The sequence below is a fragment of the Alligator mississippiensis genome, chromosome 2 (genome assembly GCF_030867095.1).
Source record: "Alligator mississippiensis isolate rAllMis1 chromosome 2, rAllMis1, whole genome shotgun sequence".
Lineage (NCBI taxonomy): Eukaryota > Metazoa > Chordata > Crocodylia > Alligatoridae > Alligator > Alligator mississippiensis.
Window position 1 is genome coordinate 96,900,284 of NC_081825.1, and position 22,926 is coordinate 96,923,209.

Sequence of the window (22,926 nt, forward strand, 5' to 3'; positions counted from 1 at the left end):
TTGGCGATCGGTCAGTATTAGGAAGCACCAGTCACCCATACAGATCAAAGCAAAGTCAATAGGTAAGCTGTTTGTACTGGGTATTATTACTTCTTTTCTGTGCAAAGCACCTGTCACATTTCGGATGCTACTGTAGCACAGTGAATAATCCATTCTTTTTGCCTTAGATTCTTGCATGCTTACTTCTGTAGAAGGCATTAGCCTTTCAGATTGATTGAACTACTTTGGGTAAGCACACTAGCCAGTTATTTCTTCCAAAGTGGGCATCAGTGAAATCGTTAATGAAAATATATCTAGTTTCATCTAGCTCCAGGATTAAGACTCTGAGATGAAGTGGGGCAGGCTTGCTTCTGCCTGACATTCAGTTTTTCAGTCTCTGTACAGATTTGGAATACAATTAGTGTCAGTTCATTTTTGCATGGTTACGTTTACAACAAAAAGGGTGTAAGCAGAGGGTAAGGAAGTTAAACACTTGCATGTATCTAACTGGCCTGAATGTTTCTGGAGTACTTAGACATTGTGGTTCTTGATGAAGCCAGTTCTATCATTGCCAAACTCTTCCGAAGACCCAGCTGCTTTGTTGCAAGCCCCATAAATATGGATTTAGGTGCCTAACTTGAAGCACGCACACTTGGAAATTTGGGCTTTGAAAAAATAAAAGCCTTTAATGGGCATAAAATATTAATACCTAGTGCAGGAGAAGCATAGAGATTCTGTGCACGTGGCTTTTGAAAATAGCTGGTAGCAGAGTGCCCGTACCCTTAAAAGAGAAACTTCAGAGTTTTATTCTTAACTATTAATTTTTCTTGTAATGCTGGAGTCAGAAAGTTAATGCTGATCTAATGGAGCTTTTTGCATATTAATATATTGATACACTAAAAGTTCTGACAGGTTATAAAACTTCAGGAATTTCCAAGACATCGCCTCCTCTTTTAATTACCCTTTCCTTGTTATATGCATGTTGTCCTCCATGTTCTGAAATTGGACACAGACGAATAACAGGCTTGTTTGCTGATCACTGAGTGATGCTATCAAACTGCAGAGACCTTACCACATTTAGAAAAGTATTTTGGTTGCCTGGATGTCAGAAGAATAACAAATGTTTATAACAATTCTCAGCAGTAGGCAGAGATATTGGATGGCCTAAGGGCAGAAAAGGCTATATATATATATACAACAGCAGATGAATTGCAGCACTTGAGGTGGGGGGGATTTAACTGAAGCAGCAAAGACATATCCAACAAGAAATGATGGAAGGTCTTGATGGGGTGAGCAGGCACACATGCATATGCACTGCAGGAAGCTGCCAGCAGTTTAAATTTTTTAGGAGGTTTGTATTTGGTCTCTGTTGCACAAGTAGTAAAGCTCATAGATAAAAGCTGTGAGCACTGATTAAACATAGAACTTTGCGTGGTGGTCAAATGCCAAGGAGCCACTTTGTACAATGCTGTGTTGATGTAATTGCAGCACACAAATCAAACTGAGCTTCAAAAACCGTGCCCTGTGCTAATTACAGAAGCCATGCCCTTGGCTTGATCATGCAAAACTGTTGCCTTGTTTGCTCATATGATGGTTTAGATAGTCTACACAGCACTGCTTTTAGACGAAACCATTTGGCACTCCTACATACAGGAGATACCAGAGCCGAGTACAGCTTTCGAACCCAAATAGAATAGTATGCCTTCACACACATGGTTGTACCAGGACAAGCTGAAGCACCTAATCCAATGCTCCCACTGCTTTTGTTAGAAGGGGAGAGGCTTTTGGAAAACTTTCAAATGCTGAGGGTGTTACATTCTGGGAGGGTAAAATGGCTAAGACTAGGGCTGCCCAAAACAGATGTAGCTGCAGTGCTTGCTGCTCCCCTCCCCTTTTTCAGGGAAGCCTTGTAGACTAGATTCAGCTGAACACCTGGGCAGAGGTTTTGCAAGCAGCTGGCCATCAACTATAGGAAAAAAATGCTTCTCATGATATTTGTGTAGAAGCAAGTCTTGCAAGTCCTAAATAAATAAGTAATTCTTACCAGTGCTCTGCTTATATGGCTAGGAAAAACTTAACTGTGTTTACTGTCTGAATCCAACCTGGGCCAGAGTCTGTGGTAGGAGTTATAGAGACATCAGTAGCTGAGACCCTCACACCACCTCTAGAGATTTGCCTTGTACTTGCTTATACAAGCTGGTTTATAGTGTGGCTAGGTTTAAAAGAGAAAAAAGGCAGTTTCAAAATCATTTTGTGTTTAGCAAAATATTTATTAAAGAAAAAAATTAACAGGATTTAGTCAGACTTCTGGACAAATCTAGCTAGGCTTTTATACAGCCCCAGAGACTGCAGTATTACTGTGCCATAGGAAATTGTATTTGAACAGCATTGTTATGCGCGCACACAGTTGTGAAACCAATGCAGGCAGGGATCACAGATGCATGAGGCTGATCCTGTCTAAATGGGAAAAGCTTATAAAATCCCAATTAAAAAAGGAAAAAAGAGCGGAGAGCTGTATGTCTGCATAGAAGGGCTTTAATCTATGACATCTGTCTATGATTGTGGTGCCATAGATAAAATGCTTTCTGATTGACCTTTGACTAATAATGTAATACATTACCAGCATACAGTATCCAGGGTTCCCTTTGCATTGCGAGTGGCGATAGGAAATCACTGCACAAACCTACCACATTAATCAGGTTTTCCCTTCTCGACTTCCAAAAATAGCATAGTGAGGCTTTTTTGCATCCATGTTCTTCAGATTGTTTATTAAGAGAGAGCTGGGGTTTCACTACAGGAACAGCTCAAGCTTTTTAAAGTTGCAACAGTAAAAATCACACTTGCCTATACATAGTGAAGGAAGAAAGAAAAATTCAGTCTCTGCTCTCCCTCTCCCATTGCCCCTCTGTAGTTTATCATGGGCAAGCTTCTCCCTGCCAAGAGCAGCCTTGTACAAGTTATGGCTTCCTGATTCTCAAGATAGGTTCGTCCTGACTTGACATAAGCTGTGCTTGGTAGCTTTGCTGGGCATAAAGCTATGTGTTGGGGGTTTTTTTGTTTGCTTCAGGCTCCCTGTCCCTCCTGTTCACATGGCATCCTGCAAGAGGACTATAATTAAAGATGGGAATTGCTGCTATAGGATGTATTGAGCCTCAAATCAATTTAGTCTTTTTCTCAGAGGGAGAGCTTCCTCATTGGGTAGTTCCTGCTCTGAGTGGTGTTTCAAGATCTCCAGGGAGTTTTCCCATGGACTCATTTGTGCAAATAGCACACAGCTCCCCACGAGGGGTGACGTGGAGTCACACTGCTTCGGGGGAGCTCAGAGAGGAATTCTGCTACAAAAAGCTTCCTGCCTGCTCCCTGGGGATGATGGAGCACCTGCTGTTAGCAGGGAAGCAGCAATCACAGGATTTCTCTTGTGCCAGCCGCTGAATGGTCAGGAAGGTGTAAAGGCTGCCTGTGAAAAGAGCCTGCCTGCAGTTTAACTCTCTGGCATTTCTTCCTTGGATATTCCAAGTGGCTCTGCTATTAGGATTGCTAAGCATTTAACTGGAAGAGAAAATGTTGTTTAGGTAAAAATTGCTTCAGGTGTCACAGTGGCCATAATGGTGACCATACGTTTATCCATAACTTCAAAACTTTGATCTCTCTCCACCCTACAGCTTCTCAAGGAGAGTGCGCAACCTGTGGTTTGGCTTTGGTTTTGCCATTATCCTTCTTGAGGCCTCCAGCACAATAAAAAACACAAGTAACTTCTATCGGAGACTTGGGGTCAGGGCATGCAGATGAGAATCGTGCCTCACTCACAGTAGGTTGTGTCAACACAGGCGTCTTACAGGACTGAGCACAACTGCTAAACTACCTCATGCTGGTGGAGCTTCGAAGTGGGAGGGAAAAATCCTCCATCCTGGGGAAAATCTCCAAGATGTTTTTAATCATGTAATTTGTTCTGTTTTTCATAAGCTGTATTACTGCACTGCTTATTACTGGAAATACCTTGAAATTACAACCTCGCCTTGATCCTGCTTTCAGTTTTTGATGCTGAATTTTTGACAGAACGTTCATTTCCTCACCAGCACATCATGATGCCCCAAACATACAATTATGTCTTCAGCTGCTTGTACTTGATCCTGCACTGTTTTAATAAGGGCTTTCTCTTTCACATCCTACATCTCTGAAATAAGAGCAGAGGGAATACAGAAAATGACTGCCCAAGGAAATTGCTTTTTTATAAATGTTCTCTTCTCTCAAGTTTATTCCAGGGTGAGAGCCATGCTCCAAAGCAGGAGAACACACCAACATTAGCTAGTAATAAGCTTAGCTTTGCCCAGCTGTACTCAGAAGCGATAGATAGAGGGACTGCGGCTGCCATGTGCAGTCTGATTTGTAACGTTTCTCTTCTGTTTCCTATTATGTATCCTCATTTCACAGCCAAAGCATTACATTGCTTCTGTGATGATGATGATCTGCAACACAGTTACCTGGAATTGGACTGGGTACAACGGTGCTCTAATTGCCAAATCAGCGGAGGCAATGTTTGCCAAAATGATTTCTTTCAATGGTCCTCACAAATAATGAAAGATTAGTAGACTGCCTTCCTTGCAGAGGTAGGCCTACAGTGGAGTTGCAGATCCCCTTGAATGGTGGAAGACCATTCCTGTTGCAAAACCATTTGACATGAATATTGTGTTTCTTTGTGAAAGAGGGGCTGTAGGGGATGCTCTAGTCTGGGTTGTTGATTTAGGCTTTAACCTGTAAGTGAAAATGAGTTGAACCTCCTTGTTATTATTGTTGTTAAATTTGCTCTCACATTTGTGTGAGAGGAAATCAAATGTGTGAATGCTGTCGATGTTGACTCCATACCTATCTCTTTCCAATACTGCAGGTGCTTGAGGAATTATGGAAGGGGGAGGGGAAGACCCCACTTCAGATTGTCAAGGAAAAACGACTAGAATTAATACAGAATCAGAGAGAGCTTGACCAGATCTGTCAAGCAGTCATGGAAGGACATCAGGAAGAGGTGATTATCAGAGGGGTGGGAAAATGGGTACAACAAGCATCAATACATTGGCAAGCTGGGGATCTAAATAAAATTGCCATCCTTCCTCTGGATTCGTGTGTATTTAGTACAGTTGCAGAGGAAAAGTGGGGAATCAGTAGTCTGGTTGGTCCAACAAGCTAAGTCACTCTGCATATGCACAAAGATGATATATCGGAAGAAAGAGTAGAGGTCCTCATTCCTTCCCCTCTGTGCAGAAAGCACTTACATTAACTTGGCAAAGCTATTTTGATCAGTATAATTTTCTGATTTTTTGGGTCATGTTGGAGAGTATTAGAGTAAAAAAAGTGAAAATCCAGGGCACCTCACAGGAAATCATCTCTTTGGCTCTCTCTACTGTATAAATAAGGTCAAAGGGACAGCACTAGAGTTGTCAAACCAGCTATTCAGTTCTGGAATACATCTTTGCAAAATCCATCTCTTTCACCTCCATCCATCTACCCTCCAAGCCCCCAAAAATATTCCACACCTATGAGTAACCTTCTGCTATTGCATGCTATGTATGTAATAAAAGAAAGCTTGCACCTCCCTTGCAGTTTCAGGCTTTCAGAGTTTTTCAGTTAGAGGAAGGAAAAAAGAGCCTTGTAAATTATGTAGGGGGGGGGGGAAATGCCTTGACAGTGTGCAACATCAGCTTTAAAAAAAAAATCAAGTGCTTATGTGTTCTCTAGAGCACGAAATGTAAAAGCAGGAATGAATGGCTTACTTTAACTATAAACATTGTCTAGATACATTTGCTGTTGGAAGAAATGCTAACATCTTTTGAGAACAATACCACCTACTACCAGATCTCATTGGGGGATGCTAACAGCTTTGCAAAGAGCTTTTGATAAAGAAAACAAGCTTGCAGTAGGTCTGCATGACCTCCATCAGACTGACTCATTTGCAGTGCCTGATAAAAGTGCCTGTGTATTTTCAGACTCACAAGTGCAGGCAGATTGAGCATTAGAACTGATCAGGGAACACAAAAGCTGAAGGTCTGCAACCAGATTCCCATTTCAATAATAATGTATTTTGTGAAAATTTAATTCTTCCCTCAGCTTCCAGGGTTTTTTGTTTGTTTTTTTATCCAAGCCACACATGATAAAGCTGCTTTGCTTCCAAATTATTTTCAAGTGATCTTTTACTAAAGCAAAGACGCTTTTAAACTTGTAGTTCTATACTTTAAATTCCCATGAGAACTTATAATATAAAACAATTAGCTGGGCTATTGCAAGAGAAAATATGCCTTGCTTTTTCATAGTAACTTGTTATTTAAAGTAAACTAATCCTAATATGAAGCAATTTATGAAAGAATGCAATACTTAGACCCTCCTGAACTATCTAATTTAGGTATTTGCAAGCAGATAATGGTAGCAATGAGTCCTTTCCATAATGGGATTATGGACAAGGTTTAAGACAGCCTAAAATTCAGATACAATAGGGAGTATTTGGATTCATGCAAGCAACTGGAACTTCTGTACTTTCTAAGCCCCCCAAAGCCTGGAACAGACTGCCACCAGAGGTGGTGCAAACACCTACTCTGGACTCCTTTAAGAGACATTTGTAGGTTTATGTTGCTGGGATCCTGTGACCCCAGCTGACTTCCTGCCCCTGGGGCAGGGGACTGGACTTGATGATCTTCCACAGTCCCTTCCAGTCCTAATGTCTATGAAATCTATGAAGTTGTTGCAGTTGGTAGTTAGTTCATACGTTAGATTTTAAGGGCAAAAAGGACTGTTATGTAGTCTGGACATACTGTATAATTTAGGCCATGGAATCTTATCCATTAATTCCTACAGTGCAGTGATTCTTCTTAATCACATGAGAAAAGTTATAGAGGCCAGTGACTAGTGGTTGAACTACAGCATCTTTCTGAGATGTAGAATCCATTAACAAGTGGGGCAGTGGGTGAAGATACTTGGTTTTTAGTTCTCTCTTCACCCAAATGCAGTGCATTTCTGATGAATGAGTGCAAGAGTTTAAACATAAATACTTCGCAAAAAGTTTGTGTAGGTGGTTATAACTTTTGTGGAGAAGGCCATTTAGTTCTGTTGCTTTTTTCCTCTAGTAAGGCACTCTTTGCATTGGGTTGCAATGTTTAGATATAAGCAGAAATGTTTTATTTGCAGTAGGCATGAAAGCAATAGTTCAGAAGCCTTGATCATCGCCTGATCTCTGCTGGTCCAGTGGAGCAAGGCTTCAAACGTGCAAAGAATTCCAACCATGCACAGCTTGTTGGGGGCTAAATTTGTAAATTGTAGATGTTAAGCTAAGCTGGTATAAAGATAATACTCGCATGCATCCTCAATGTCTGAAGATCATCGGGCTTCTTCTAAAAGCTGCTTGTGCTTCTGATTTCAAGGTTATGGAGATAAAGGCAGGAAACAAAAAAGTTCTGAATAAACTGATAGGCCTGGTTCAAAGAGCAACACAAAGGCGAGCTGATCCCATTCTGGTGAAGCAAATATTGGAGAAGAAGCTGTCACAGTAACCTTTAAGAAAACCTGCACAGATGCCTACAGCCAAAGAAGACTTTACAGTGTTGGCTTGATTCTCTACAGCTCCATTCTAAGCCACAGCTTGCACAACTGCCTGAAGCTTCCTCATGCAACAGGACATGTTTTCCCCCTTTTTATAACTCAGGTTGGTTATTGTGAGGCAGTGTGTTACATTATGGTCTCCTTCAGATGTTTCAGCCAATATCAGTTGTGGAAACCAGCGTTCCTTGCAACGGAATAGCAGAAGCTTTAAGCATTCATATCTCCGCTATTTAATTTTTAATTCAAATGTGATTGGAACATGGCCAGCCCTAGTACAAATTTGTAAATATAGTGTTCTTCTCTGAACACCTTACACAGTGTATCAGTATATTTTGTAATAAAGTAATTTGAGGTTAAATATTTCCAGACAGCAGTACGTTTCTTCTGGGGGAAAAAAATAGATCTGAGTTTGACGTAGCGCAATGAGCATGTCCCAGTTCCTACCAACACACCCTGGGGCTAGAGCTCATTGAAGGCAGATGGTGCAGGCTAGTTAAGTGCCAGGCTCCTTGAAGTGAAACCCAAAACTCAGAGCTGAGGTCTCAGAAGGGGGAGAAAATCCCAGAGAGCAGGAAGCTAACTAGAGCCAGCCAATTGGAAAGGCCGTGCACTCTTCTCCAGGGCTTTGGCACTAGTCAGGGCAGCAAGGAGGTCCTCCCTGACTAGTCACCTGCAGCTGTTCTTTCAAAGTGAAAGTAATGGATTTGGCTCCCTTCTTGGATGGAGACCTGGGTTCCAGTCACTGCTCCATGGACTATATCAGTTTCCCTTACAGGCCAGGCCAGGCCGTTCCCACTCGGCATGCTGCCTTTTCAGGATCCTGTTTTTGGGAATGTTTTGCCCCTCTCAAAAGCCATGGATTTTACTGGCTGTCCAAAATACAAGCCTCATAGTGCCCAAGGTCCTTTTGATCTAGTGGCCAGTATAGCCACTTAATTTTTTTTTTTTTTTAAAGAGCCAAGCCAGCCAAATTTAGTGAAATCTTGTCCTGTGAGAGTAGGAAGCTGTTTAGGTTCTCCACGTAAACTTATCTATTTGAGAGGGAGAAGTTGGATTGGGGGCCTGTGGAGTTCACTGTCTGTCTGCTACTAAATCATCCATTTCAGAGACAGCACTGATCCTCAGACGCAAAGGGTAAAGAACATTGCTTTTGGATGCGCCAAAAGTTGTGCAGTGCGTGTGCATTGTTCAGAACATTTACAAACATGGCCAAGGCCTACTCCTTGATGGTTCATTCTCTGATTACCAGCATCAACATGTTTCTTGACAGGGAAATTCTGAATGGGTTCAAACAGACAGAGGAGGAAAAAAAGCAAACAACATAGTTTTCAGATATATTTAATGAATAAAATTTTACCCATGCTTCATAAAAATAACTTTTAATTAACAGGTTGTGCAGCTGACAAAAAGCATTAACATTACATTGACTTGACTTGTCTGGAAAGGGTGAAAGTTCCTCTCAATTCTAGAAACAATGACCTTTTTAAAGAAAAATGTGCATTTAAGCTGAATCCAAAACAGAGTATACTATCCTGAGTCGCATCACATGAGTGAAGATACCATTTTACGTAGTGGCACCTGTTTTGTTCTTAACCTAAACAAAGTAATGAAAGTCTCAACTCATTTTAAAAAGCCCACACGGAATGGTAGGAGACAAACCACAATATTCAACAAGCTTTGAATTTTAGATTAATGCTGTGCAACTCCTGCTGTTGTGGGAAGAAACATAGGCACAAGGACTGAACATATGCACAAAGGTTGAATTTTACTGGTCAATACACTTTAAACTTGGTGTAGAAAAGTGACAGTCTTTCCTAAAAAGTTTCATCTTTTTTATGCTTTAAAAACTCTTATACTTTGAAAGACTCTAAGCTAGAAGGATCTGTGGTAAATGCCTTTTTTTAAAGGCTACCTTTTCTCAGCCATTTTGTTCTAAGTAATTGCTTGGCTACTCTAGTACAAAATCCCCACAGCAACTCACGAACCAGTTCTACGTCTGTACAGCATTAATCCTTTAAATGTAACTACTGTAAATCTCAATCTACTGTCTTCTCTACCTGCCAGAGGCAATGGCAAACCAGCAAGACAGTACATAAGCTTTAAGAAGGGGGTCTGACTACCATCTGAGAAGGGGATTCAGTATATAAACCTCCAACCATATTATGGACTGAGCACTCACTGAATTTTTAAAATTAACACTGCACAGGAACATTAAAATAAGTGTAAGGCCTTTCTTGATAGACAGACATGTTTTAGCTTAACATAAGTGAAAAGGCCGTGCACTGTTTTAAGATGCCAGCTATCAAGCATTCACCATGTTAACCTTAAACAGAAAGGGCTGTGTGGCCAGCTAGCACTGCATCAAGAGTACCTGACATTTTCTAAGGAGTGAGGGACAAACCCTAACAGGATTGAGCTTCTGTGCCTTTTCTTTTGCTTGTCAGGGTCTAACATCAACTTAAATACAAATTTTCAGCTAGTCCCAAACAAAGAGCTTGGGGCAAACCTGATCACTCGAAACAGCACTGCATGCATACATGATACTGAAAAGAAGACAGTCGAAGACATTGATTCAGCCTCACGCTGTTCAGTCTGCCATCACACAGACAAATGCAAAAACAAGCCCTAGCTAGGTGTTCCAGCAGGAGAAGGTGCAGAAACGGCCTGTGAAGCACTCAGTGCCAGAAGGCTCTATGTACAGGGGAGGCTGATATGCCATAAGCTTTGTACACAGGCCAAAAGCTATGAGATCACAACCAGGAAGCTCTGACCCTAACTCAAAATGATTGCGTTTAGCTTCAGCAGAGCTCGCAGATGCCATCTGTGCTATGCTAGTTGGGGAGGGTGAATTAAGGACAGTCCTTCAGCTCTTCAGCATTAACAGCCTTTGTGAAAATTTCCTCTGCACCTCCTGCTTAGAAAAGAAAAATTCTTCCACTATATAGAAATTGACACCCAAGCATTGAGTCATTACAATCTCATCCCAATGCATATAGAGGTACTTTACCATGTGAGCTCTTACGAGATAGACTGTAAAAGCTTCTGGCAGGTGGCATTTATTATGCTTGCATAGCAGAAATCTCATCCTGCATATTTGCAGGTAGGAGAGGGAGAAAACTGCCAAAATATTTTTTTTCTGACTACATTTAAGTGACAAAGAAAGAGCATCTTTTGAAAGGCCGTCAGCTTTCTTGGCTCCAAAGTTTTAGTACAGTTTAATTTTAAACCTGTTAAGGTTTTTGGTGCTTTCTTCTATTTTTAACTAAAAATTCACAACTGAACTTTTTTTAGCTGTAAATGTGTCAGAGCCCCTTTCCACTGTATCCTCTGTTGCAGTTTCCCTGGTGTCACTCTAGCATAATGTTCTTAGCACCCACTAATCTGCACACTTCCACAGTCACAGACCTTAGCAGCAGCTTTGCGGTGATTTATGGCTTACTGCGTATGCTATACATGCAAAGTAGCTTCTCTCTTCAGAGTGAAAACCCAATTCGTTTTTCTTTACAGCTGTGATCTCAGGCTGCTTGAGGGAGAAGACAGAACAGCACGACTGCATTTGCCCTTGTCATCTGCACCTTCCCTGCAATGCTGTTTTGGAACACTTCAGACAAAGTTCATTATGTTCTACCTCACATAATAGTGATAGAAAACCAGATTACAGCAGCAAGTGGGTCATGATTTCTCTCTTCAAATATAGCAGGAGCTAACTTGGATCTGGTTGGCTATAAGGTGCAAGTGCCTCAGAAAGCTAAGAGCTTCAGGAGGATAACTGTATTATTAAATGTAGTTAAATGTTATAAGTTGGACAATAAAATACCAAGTCCTCAGCTCCAGGCAAGTGGTGCTCACATTCACCTTTGCTTCCCTACTCCTGTATCAGGCTGTGATTGGAGCCCTACTGCTATTTAGAACAGTTCCTGAGTTGCACCACATTGTTAGCTATAGATCACTAAGCAGCACCCTTCCAGGCACTTCCCTCTGCTGCCCATGCTCCGAGGGCAGGAAACAAAGAATGGCTCCTCTGACACTAGCTAGAGAGTCTTTTAGGGCAGTGAAACATACAGCTAAACAGCTGATTTGCAACCAAAGAAGCAACAAGTAGAACAGGGCAAGGATGTAGCTTTGAGTGTTGAAGCAGCTTCAAAACTTAGGAGCCCTCTACATGTGAACAGGAGATGCAAAGCACCGTTAGGTGCCCAGTTCTGGGAGTCAGTGAGAGAAGCCATTTTAGGAAGTAGACACAATATTTTAAAGTGTGGCACGTACAACAGGGAAAGGAAAAGCAGGATTTAATGTGGTTCACCTCTGATGGCATCTTCCCACCCACTAAGTACTGGTAATTGTCACTGCCAGAGATCACTTAGCTTGACTCTTGTCAAGAACTAAGTAGTGGCCTTTGAAGATGGACAAGCTGGCACTGCCTAGTAGCTATTTGATGGATAGCAGCTGAGTAAGGACATCCACATCAAGGTGGCTGCCTCCCTGTCACTGCCACATGCGCCCTTGCCTTATTACCTGCTCTCAGAGCACAGTGCTGGAATGTAACAAGAATGCAGATTTCCCCCCTCCTCAATCACGACCGCGTTACTTTCCTCCTCTCCAGCAGTTACAGAAAATCCAGCTGCACAGGGATGGGCTGTATGACTTCATGGCTAGAGATATTCCTTGTTAAAAACAGTGGCAGCACATCCATGGATTTAACCAAAGAACCCATGCTGAGTTGCATGCATGGCCACAACCCACACGCTGGGTCTCTCTCTTGTGAAGAGAAGATGGAGGGCCCTTTTTTTTGCAGCCAATCTTACACTAAAATTATGGACAAATGGTATTTTTTAGCCTCTTCAAAAGACGATGAGGTAGATGCTGCTTGGGACCTGTGGCAGCTGTTACGCTATTACATAGTGGTACAAGTGCTATAACACCCTGACTTTGCTCCTGAATGATGCGGGGTTAAAGTTGGAGTGGTTTTACTACACTTGTATATCTTCAGGAGTATGCAGATATAGCAGTACATATTAAAAGCTTATATGGGTATCCTCTGATGCTACTACAATTGTTATGTCTGCCTAGATTCCAAAATGCATGATAATCAATCACTTTTTTGTTTGCCTTCAGTTTTTGAGCTTTTGGCAGTCACATTTGCAAGATGCTTTAATCTTAAGAGCTGGAAAAGTTTCTTTAAACACAAGTTGATATTAATGTACTATCACATTACACTGAGGCTGAAGAAGTAGATAGCAAGAAGATAGCAACACAGTGTCGCTCATTGTTAACAGAGAGGTGACCAGGGAAGACATGGCCTCCTGGTTCACCCTGAAGCAATGAATGCTGAGACTTGGGTCACACCTGCTTCTTTACAGATGAAACAGCATTATGCCTGGGCTCCAGCCAAGCTGTCAGGACAGCAGCGGGCTGCACAAGATTTAGTGGTCCTGGGTTAAAAATAACCAATTGGATCTGGTCGGGTTAAAGTAGAGTGCAATAAAATACAGTGATATCAAATTCTTCTGGAAGCTGCTACATCAAAAACCCAAGTTTGCAGGTAGTTAGTCCACAACAGGCAATTGTACATGGGCACTTGGTCAAAGTTAAAAGGAAACTTATTTGGTTCAGAAATGCAACCCTTGCACAAAAGTTCCATAAAGACTTTTAGCCCACAAACTTGGGGCTTAATTTAATCCAGCTGCCACACACAAACCATTACAATCAATGAACAAAAGGAAGATTTGCACCGTCAGCAGTAATGGCTTCCTGACAGCTCTGAGGAGGCATTAGGATCAAAAACCTGGTGTAAGCGCATATGTATTTGAGAGCGGATGTAATACTCCTATTCATAAGCCAGAAGCTTCAAACAGAAAACATATTTATGCTAGGTCACATGCCTAGAAAAGCAGGGGCTCCCTGAAAAAGGTGCTTTTTATCAGAGTGAACTTTTCACAGCTAATGAAGTTACAAATTATTACCATATTGGATTCCATTGCCAGCCCCCTCTTGCCCTGCCTGCCCCCCCCCCCCCCTTATTTGCAAACCTACATATGGAAAAATATCTGACCTTATACTAGCAGAGGCAATTTTCACCCTCCTTTGTATGTTCTTCTTACAGTAATGGTCCAAAAAACACTACATCTTAACACAGCACTGCCATCACGGCTTGGGTGATTATAGCAGAATACTCCTGCCTATTTAAAAATTGCTTTGTGGCACAAATGGGGTGATACAAGTTTAAGCTTTCTCTGCATTTCACGTGGAGGGGAGCTCCCCACTCTCAACCCAAATTATTTCAACTGTTCCTGGTAATTACCATACATGGTACTGGCAGTGTGTTCGATCTGTTTTGGTTTTTTTGCTGATGAGACCCAAAAGCTACAAGTAAGAACATCTTGTAATTATCTAAATCAAATCTGGACACCGTGATGACATGACATTAGTGTCTGGTGCTGGAGCTAATATGGTTAAAGAATACCACACTCTTTTCCGCTGCAGCTGCAGTATAAATGTTACAAATGTAATTGTAGCCTTCATAAAAACTGCAGGCATGACATAGCAATTTCAGTAAATACAGCACAGTAAATTGCATATTAAATCAAGCTGCCCTCAAACAGGAACTATGGCTACAATTCAAATAATACTGTAAATGCAATCACATAATTTAACTCTACTGAATAAGGCAGCTCCTGTTTTTTCCTTTCCCCCTGTGATTTCAGTGCTTGGGGAGTGGTGAACTGATCCTACTGGAAGCTGAAATTCTCTGTCGGTAGGTGCAAGCTGAAGCCCTCTGTTGGCAGATCTCCCTCTAGGGGTAAAAGGGCAACTCAAATCTACATCCTTGTTCTCTGCTGAACTTGTTTTTTTCACATTGTGGCTTCATTGTTCCAAGACAGCAGACAAACCATTTATTTTGCTGCACGCAGACCAAAAACCAGTCAGAGCAGCTTTTAGCCATTACTGTCTAGAATGGAACTGGTGACTTAGGTAAGTTTCTGTCTTAACACCTAGCAACCCTCTTCCCACTCAAAATCATCCAAACAGGCAAAATATTCACCAAGCAGGCACAACTGCATAGCACAAAGGCATCCAATCTTCACTGCAAAATATAACAAACTCCAGTGAAATAGTAAGCACTAAAAGCAATTTGTAGACCGTAGGCACTTTGATGGAATATTTCGAGATATACTGGAGGAAGGCAAGCCTTACACAAACATGCACATGCACACACACTCTCACTCTCTCTCAAATCTCTTGTCTCTTACAAACCAGTCCAGTCTGACGGATGTAGCCCATTAAACAGTGTGTGGGTGAAGAATTTCCATAAAAATTATTGATCTCAGAGGCTCTATACAAAACAAAAACAAAATATTATATGAAACAAAAATATGTACTTTGCTCTTCTCTTGTTTGAAGAGAGGAGGAAGATTCAACACCAGCTAGAATTTTCCTCAGTGATGGAAGCAATCATTTTAGCGTGTCCATCCTGGTTAAAGCCCTGCCTTCTGGTCTAAACAAATTATAGGCAATGAATATGACATATGAAATCTTTATCTGGACAGTGGTGGAGTAGAAGTTCTCAGATGCAAACCTCAAAAAAAATGTAAATTGCCAAGTGAACAGTCAAGTCCGTAATATGGTTGTTTCATTTAGGAGGTTGACAGAAAGCGGGCTTTGTGCACCTCCACTGCAATAACCTGTCAGTAAGAGTTCTCCAACATGGCATGACACAGGTTTCTAAATGCTTGCTTACGCCTTGCCTCCACAACAGAGCATCTGTTGCTACAGCGCTGCTAGCACAGCTATCTCAGCAGAGCCTCCCCTTGTGAAAAGCTAACATATACTAACAGAATAGGTTTTTCCTGCCAGCATGACTACACTACCTCTAACCAACACGGAACTAAGCTGACAAATGCCCTTCTTCCATCACCAGTGCTGTGTGTGGCCACATCAGTGGTTTTGCCAGCATACCCACGTCATCTAGGGGTTGTTAATTTTTCACACCCCTACCCCACAATTTTGTAATGTAGACTTGGCTTTATTCAACAGGCTGGAATAATTGCTTAGATACATTCTGTGCAGTCCACATTTTAAGATCTCCATCTACCTTATTATGCCTGCAAAGCAGGTTATTGTCATGTATTAGCACATTTGTTAAAAAGTGACTATTTAAAATAAACAGTTCCAGTGGAAACTATCCCCACCCCAACAGTTCACACTCGAAAACAGTGAAAGTTCTGGTTAGAGACAAGGAAACTGAGAATTGCCTTCCTCATACCCACATCTTTAGCATTATCGCCATGTTAAAAATGAACCCACAACTTAGTTTTAATTTACTGAAGTTTGCTTAGTAATTGATTTGGTTAACTTCCCTGTACTCACGTAAGCTTGGTGGCATGCTGGCAGATCAGGTCAGAGGTTAGGGAACTCTACAGGCGCTGGCCCTGCCCAGATGAGGCTGGTATGTTGCCTGCAGAAAGTGATGTTTCACTTGTCTATCTCTAGGCCCAGCTTCTGGGAGCAGAAGCAAGAACCACAGCTCTTCTGAGAATATGTGGGGTCAGGGACCTAGCTGCTAAGATAAGGGAAGAGAACCAAAGGTTGGTGCTTGCCCAGTGGTAAAGAGAGAAAGGGGCTTGAAGAACCCTCCCACTTGCAAATTAAAATTGGATAAGAAATTACAATCTCCTCCAAATTTCTAGCTGCTGGTAAATGGAGAAGTGGATGGCTGCAGTGGGGAGGGGGGTAAACATCTAAAGCTTGGAGGCCAGAGCATGGTTTAGTGGAACTACAGCTGAGATGGCGAGAGATCCCCAGAACAGGCACAGCAGGGAAGAAAAGCCGCTGAAGTGGCTTGACCCCAAAGAACTACAAGGCAGTGCTAATGCAATAGGGTAGAGGGGCAGGGAAGCTGGTGTTCTAGTCCCACAGAACTGAGTGCAATAGAAAGATCTAAACAGATCAATAGAAGGCAGACCAGGATAGCTCTTGCAGGCAGTCTGCACAGCCACACTGAGGACATTTACCAAGTATGCCCTGCAGACAGAAATTGAAGTGTACACGCCCCCCCCAGCTACAGGTGGTGGGTAGTCTTCAGAAGTACAAAATTGACTGCAGCTCCTGAGTCCCACTGAATGTCAATGGAAGTATGGCTCCTAAATCAGTGAGGTGCTTCTGAATATCACCTCGTGTTCCTTGTTACCTTAGGCTTTTCAAGTGTAGCCTCTTTGGAGACATGCCTGAAGCTGGGGAAATTATTTAGTATGTGCAGAGGGAAGGAGGGTTGTTCTGGGGAATTGTAACAGGAACAGAACCAATTTCTTCAAGTAGCTCTTGTTTCTGCATGTTTTTTGGTTTGTTTTCAGTTTCCTGACAGTATAAAGGGGACTTGAGGCTTCACAAACTGAACCCCTCTTTATGTAGAACCAACTACAGAACTCGAAGCACAATTACTCCATGAAGAGCAAGATGAAATGCAGCTGTGATGCACCAATTCATCATGTCTGGGTTCTTCTAATGAACCCCATTACTCACTGAAGAGAATTTTCCTAAGCAGTTAGTCACCAGCAGACAGTTTCCCATGTTCTTCCTCTCCAGTAGCTAGCAAACAAAACATTCCTCCCCAAAAGTGCAATATTAGGAAAAACTAACACGTAACTTAAAAAATAAATAACCAGTGTTTAGTGTTACATTCAGCTTTCCCTCAACCAGAAAGACATTAAAAAAATACAAGACAGCTTTTAGAGGCTAGCTGTCCTTTTCATTAAAAGTACTACTTAACAAAAATAGACTGTTCCCCATTTAACGATACTGAAAGATAACAAATACTTTTCTTTAGCTTATTAACATAAGCGTACAAATATCTCCTAAAAATTAGTTACAGCTTGCATAGAAACATTTTGCTTTGTACTTTGTGCAAATCTTACTAAATAAGGCTTGCTTGGGTGTATAGGTAGCAATGCAGTACTTATCAAAGACTGCTGAGAAATTGCAAGGAAAATTCCATGCAGTCTGCACTCCACATCCACTTACACAGTTCATTTGACTTCAAAGACCAACAGCTGATAGCTGCAGAGTTGCCTGCAACATAAGGCAATACCGTATGTGTTGGGTAGAGCACCTGCTTTCAGCTAGTCAGAACACACAGAAGGACGCTTGGATTCACAACACCAGCCGTGGGAGGAGGGGAAGCTTGAGAGATGTGTCTGCAGACATTCCTTAGAAAAAAAGAAAAGCAAATCCAGAAACAAACACCCCTTCCCCCTCTTCTGCAAACCTTGATCTTTTGCAGAAAAAAAGCTGATTGGAGGGTTTTGTGCAGTTTTCCTATGTATTTATGTATCAGGTACATCTCCCACTGGGCAACTACTTTTTCCCAGACCAAAAATGTCTTGAAGCAGAATATGCAAGAAGCGGATTTTTGGAACGGCAAAAGTCAGAACATTTGCCTTATTTAACCCATCCAAGAGCATTTACAGCAGAAATGAAAATGGGAGCAGTGAGGTAAAGGAAGGGATGTGGGTGCAGAGAAGGGAAGAACAATCCAAAGCTGATATAAAAGAGCTTCACCAGGTAAGCATGTTGCACAGTGGGAAATCATAAGGCCCAATTCCCTTCCACCCCCAGCTTGTCCCCCAATCAAGTATTGTCAGGAAATATCCCAGTAGGAATTTCTTTCATAAGCAGCTTTGCACTGAAAACTGTTCCAACTTTAAAAGCTTTTAAAAATCCGTAAAAACAACATTGCTAACAATCTTCGAATTCCCCCAGGATTTTGTAACATAGAATGGAATGTTCCTGGGCAAGAGCTGCCAATTCCTTCAGGAACTCGGGGAAGAGGGCAGCTGCAAGGATGGCATTCCTCACGTGCATGGGAATGCCAGGAAGAGCTGTTGCTTTCTTTGCTTTATGTCCCAGGAAAGGCTGGAGCACAGCTTGGGAAGCTTCAGAAAGATTTCTTCCTTTCCCTGTGCCACTGTTGTGCTGGATGTTACCTAAAAGCAGAAGGAGGAAAAATATGAATCAGCCTTCCACAGTAAGAATCAGCCTTTCACACCTAATTTAAAACAGGTTATGATCAGTGCATATGATCAGTACCATGGAGTATATACAAAATTACACATTCACTTCCTGGCTGCTATCTAAGGCAATGCTTTTACACACTACCTGGAGCAAATTCTATTCAGTATTCTTCTAAAGAGATTTATCAAAATTAAATGGCCCCATCATCCCCCTTTTTTGCTGCCAGCAAGGGGAATCAGTGGCAGCTGAAGTAGGGGGCACAAGAGTGCCTGACTTAACTACAGTGGGGAGCAAACTCACCAGGCTTGGGAATGCTGGTGTGGACAAAAGAGGCGGCACAAATAAGGACATGCTTTGAAACATACCTCCTTGCTATGGGTTTTATCAGAGATATCAATCGGTCCCTAAAGTTTACTCTATTTCAGCTAAAGAAATCTTGCAGTTTTCTACTCTTCCACCCACTGGCCTCAGGTACCTTTCTGTGGACAGACAGCACTCCATTTGTTTTCCTACCATCCCCACAAAGAAGCAGGCACATGCATTTTAGGGGTGATAAACTTTCATGATGATTTTGCAATGCTAAAATAACTTGTTACTTAATCAATCTAGTCTGATGCTAGATTGTTTGCTAAAAAAAATTCTGTTAAAGCATCAGACTTTTTTTCTAACCCTCTCTGAGCATATTCTAAAGATGGCATTTTCCTGCTAAGAGGCAGGGAAAAAGACAACAAAAAACACGAGACAGCACATAGTCTTCATTATCTAGGTACCCATATGGTCTGCCAACATGTAGCTCATGTTTAGTCTTCTACTCAAAGTAACACAAACTTTTAAATGTATTAAACTAAAATGACAGCAGCACTTTAATTTCACCCTCCTTCTCATTTTAACCCAGGGGAGAACTGCACTTTAATTAAACGACAATCAATGAAAATGAAAGGCAACAAAATTTAAAATTGATAAAAAGAAAAACTATTTAATTTTTCATATGATGAATAATTAACCTGTAGGACTCACTGCCACAAGATGTCATTGAGGCCAAGAACTTAGGAGGTTTCAGAAAATGAATTAGCCATTTATATTGCTAATGAGAACATCCACAGTTATGTTGGACAGGATAAAAAGGAAAAGGTAAGGATATAAACTCATATCCTTCAGGGTATAAGTCAACTTGCTTAGTGAATGGGTTACATGAAGACTTCCTTCAATGTGCAGCAGATTATTCTGTACCTTGTGCACTACAGGATTACCTCCCTCCCTCGAAAGCATCCTTTACTAGGGCTAGAGAAAGGACAACTAGTTTGACATATGACAGTTCCTATGCTTCATACTTTGGCAGTCTTGTTCCCCTCTGCTGGGGTAGCTTGTCATATTTTATGCTTTAAAGTTGCACCTGTTTATGCCGTGGTGAATTATAGCATTGTTTAAAGTTTTCTTTTATATTCAGCCTAAAGTTCTGTACAGCCTCATTGTTATCTGAACTTTTCATTTTGCTGGTGTTTGCAATATCAGCTGGCCTTGTTTCCTGCAAGCAGCTTACAGCCTTGAGTTTGCTTGCATGATGTTTCTTTCCTTTTTTATCACTGTGAGAAGTTTTTCTAACACAACAGAGTAATAGTTTTCTTACTAGCTTAAATTAACTGAACTTGGCACTAACCAGCTGAATCGGAGGGAAGAAATCACTGGATATGTTAATGAAAGGTGATAAAGACGACCAGTGGACAGTGCTCAAAGTAAAACACCGGGAAAAGGCCAAATTAAGAGGTGTGCTTGTAATGGGACTGTTGAACAAAAGAATATGCTGACAGGATAAAATATGGATAATATGCTGACTGCAGAGAGACCGATCCAAAAGCAAGGAGTCAAAGGAATCAAGTTAAAGAAAAGCATAAAACGGGGGAGCAAGAAAGTTAAGTGTCATGGTTGTCGTCATCATCATCATCTTCATTATAAAACAAGCTTTCAACACTGGTCTGGATCATCCCAGCCAACGATGCACCCTTTGCTACAGGAACTGAGTGGCCGTCTTTTCTGTGAAGCAAAGTAACATCTGGGATTGGGTGAGATCATTGTACTAAGTATTTTTCTTTCTCTGAATACAGAAACTGCTAAGATAATACTTGTTGTACTAATAAAGTTAGACTTTGATTTTAGGGCACTGAGCTGGTATTTCACAGACATTCCATTTAAGGGTTAATTGTGCTTTAATGATCCCTAGGCACTATCTGCTAGTCAGTGGTGCGTTCATCTCCCTCAGATTTCGTAAGGAATTACTGCACACTTTTGGATAGTTGAAGTTCTCATCTTTTAGTAGTCATCTGGCAAAGCTATAATTTGCCATTAAAAAAGTGGAAGGGAAACAAAATCTCAGACAGTATAGAACTCTCCTACTCCAGACTCTAAAGCAAAAAAGCAAAATAATATTCCAATATCCTCTAGGCTTCTCAGCAGTAGTAATTTTTACTCTGTGGGCACTGCTGACATTTGGAAAAATAACTGTTGTGAATCAGAATGAAAAACTGAAATTTTGAAGCAAACACTCAGAAAATGTTTACTTTGAAAGTTGGTATATTTTGTTCCAATAGTATCAAAATGCTTACTTTGTATTGTCCAATATAAAATAAGCATTAAATAAGCATTAACATGGGTCAACATTAAAAGCTTTGACTTTTCCAACCTAAAAAGCAAAACAAAGAACCGCCCCCAATTAATATAAGTCTACAAATCCCCACAAAATATTTTGATGGACATGAAGCTGCATTTTTTTGACAGGTGGTACTTCCATTTCTTTTTCTTTTGAAATCAGGTCTATTATCTGTCCATATCTTTGTGGAGCTGAGATGCATAGAACTGTCCCCCAATACAGAGTTAAAAGATGTAGTATTCTAGATGTGCAAGATAAAGAGAAAAAGTCTTCTTCACCTTACTTACAACCTTATGTCCAAGGATCTGGGTTTTCTGTTCACCATAGAGAAACAAAGTAAAACACGGATTTTCTCATCTTAAGGAGATGAACATGAGAAACGGTGGGGTGTCCCTTGCAGGCTGGCAGAGTTCCAACCTACAAGGAGCTGAGGGGGAGCAGGAGGATGGTGATCAGGAAGGGAGCTCCATGTGCATGTGTATGCACAGCATGGGAGCAGCTCCCCTCAAGTAAGTTGGGGGGGGGGAGGGAAGAGGCCCCCACAGTGAGGGAAGGAGGGCATGACTGGGGGCACTGCCCAGCTAGGGCAGTGCATGGGGTCTGGGGCTTGGGACCCAGGGCTGGGGTGGCAATGTGCAGCCGCAGGGCCTGGGCGGGGAGCAGAACAGAGCGCTTGGGGGCAGCGGTGGGGTGCTGGCTCTCTGCCACTGCACACACTCCTGGGGGGAGGCGTGGGGGACACATGGTCCCCAGATTTATCCATGGGGTAGGGGCAGATGCAGGCTGCCCACTCAGGGCTCTGTGGCCCAGCGGGTGGGACTTGGCATGACAGGGCAGAGTGGAACAGGAAGGCTGGGTGCCGCCACCAGGAGCCCCATGCCACCATGGTGAGGTGCCCCCTTCCCACCCAGAAGCAGCACAGAGCACAACTCCATGCTGCCACCCCTACTGCTGCTGGATAAGTAAGGGGTGCCTCACCATGGCAGCATAGGGTTCCCAGTGGCAGCACTGAGCCTCCCTGCTCCTCTCTGCCCTGCTGCACCAGGTCCCACCTGCCAAGCTGTGGAGGCCCCCAGGGAGAGGGCAGGAGGGTGGGGAGCCCTGAGCCCACAGCTGCCAGCCTGCATCCCCACCCTCCAGAATCCATTACTGCTGTGCTACCCAAGAGGAGGAGCCAGGCTCCATGCTCTGCTTTAGCAGTCACCGCTGCCCATGGGTAGCAGCTGGGACTCAGGCGCTGCTGTGGGGAGCATGGGGCTGTGGACATGTCCCTGGCCCTGTACCCCTGGCAGCTGGGGACCCCACTGGGAGCAGTGGGTCAGGAGTGAGAAGCACCATCAGGGTCAGGATGCTGTGGCTAGGTAGTGAAGGGCACTTGCACAGCCAGGGGTCTGAGAGTCCGGAGTGAGGGGCATCAGCAGGGCCACGGGGCTATGGGTTGGGAGTGAGGGGCAATGCCATGGGCAGGGCTGCTCAGCATATCAGAGCTGCTCAGCACCACAAAACAGTGGGGGGGGGGGATGACAGCCGCAGCTGGACCTGTGTCCTGGTGATTGAAGGAGGCAGGGGGAGCTCTGAATTTTCCATGATAAAAAATCCAAAATTAAATGCCAAAATGTATAGATATTGCAAATTTATTTTATTATAGTGATTGAGGCACTAGTGGGCTTCCAAATTGCTTTAAAATTGTAAATGTATCCATAAAACATGTTTCA

At 42.4% G+C, this 22,926-nt stretch overlaps 2 protein-coding genes across 9 annotated transcripts in view; one reads left to right on the forward strand and one right to left on the reverse strand.

Annotated features, from left to right (window-relative positions):
* Positions 1-11,393, forward strand: part of GATB (glutamyl-tRNA amidotransferase subunit B) — a 68,328-nt gene extending 56,935 nt beyond the window's left edge. For 3 of the 6 annotated variants that reach the window (XM_059721982.1, XM_014611518.3, XM_019481501.2), the window contains 2 exons: positions 4,865-4,999; positions 7,383-7,918. In XM_059721982.1, coding sequence (XP_059577965.1) covers positions 4,865-4,999; positions 7,383-7,511 — 264 coding nt within the window. In that variant the 3' untranslated portion in view covers positions 7,512-7,918. Of the gene's footprint in view, positions 1-3,641; positions 3,919-4,864; positions 5,000-7,382; positions 7,919-11,067 lie in introns of those variants that run through there. The other 3 variants (XR_002088369.2, XR_009459814.1, XM_019481499.2) reach the window with 3 other exon arrangements.
* The window catches only part of FHIP1A (FHF complex subunit HOOK interacting protein 1A), a 154,330-nt gene continuing 140,286 nt past the window's right edge, over positions 8,883-22,926 (reverse strand). For all 3 annotated transcript variants that reach the window (XM_059721980.1, XM_059721978.1, XM_059721979.1), the window contains one exon: positions 8,883-18,539. In XM_059721980.1, coding sequence (XP_059577963.1) covers positions 18,292-18,539 — 248 coding nt within the window. In that variant the 3' untranslated portion in view covers positions 8,883-18,291. The remainder of the gene's footprint in view (positions 18,540-22,926) is intronic.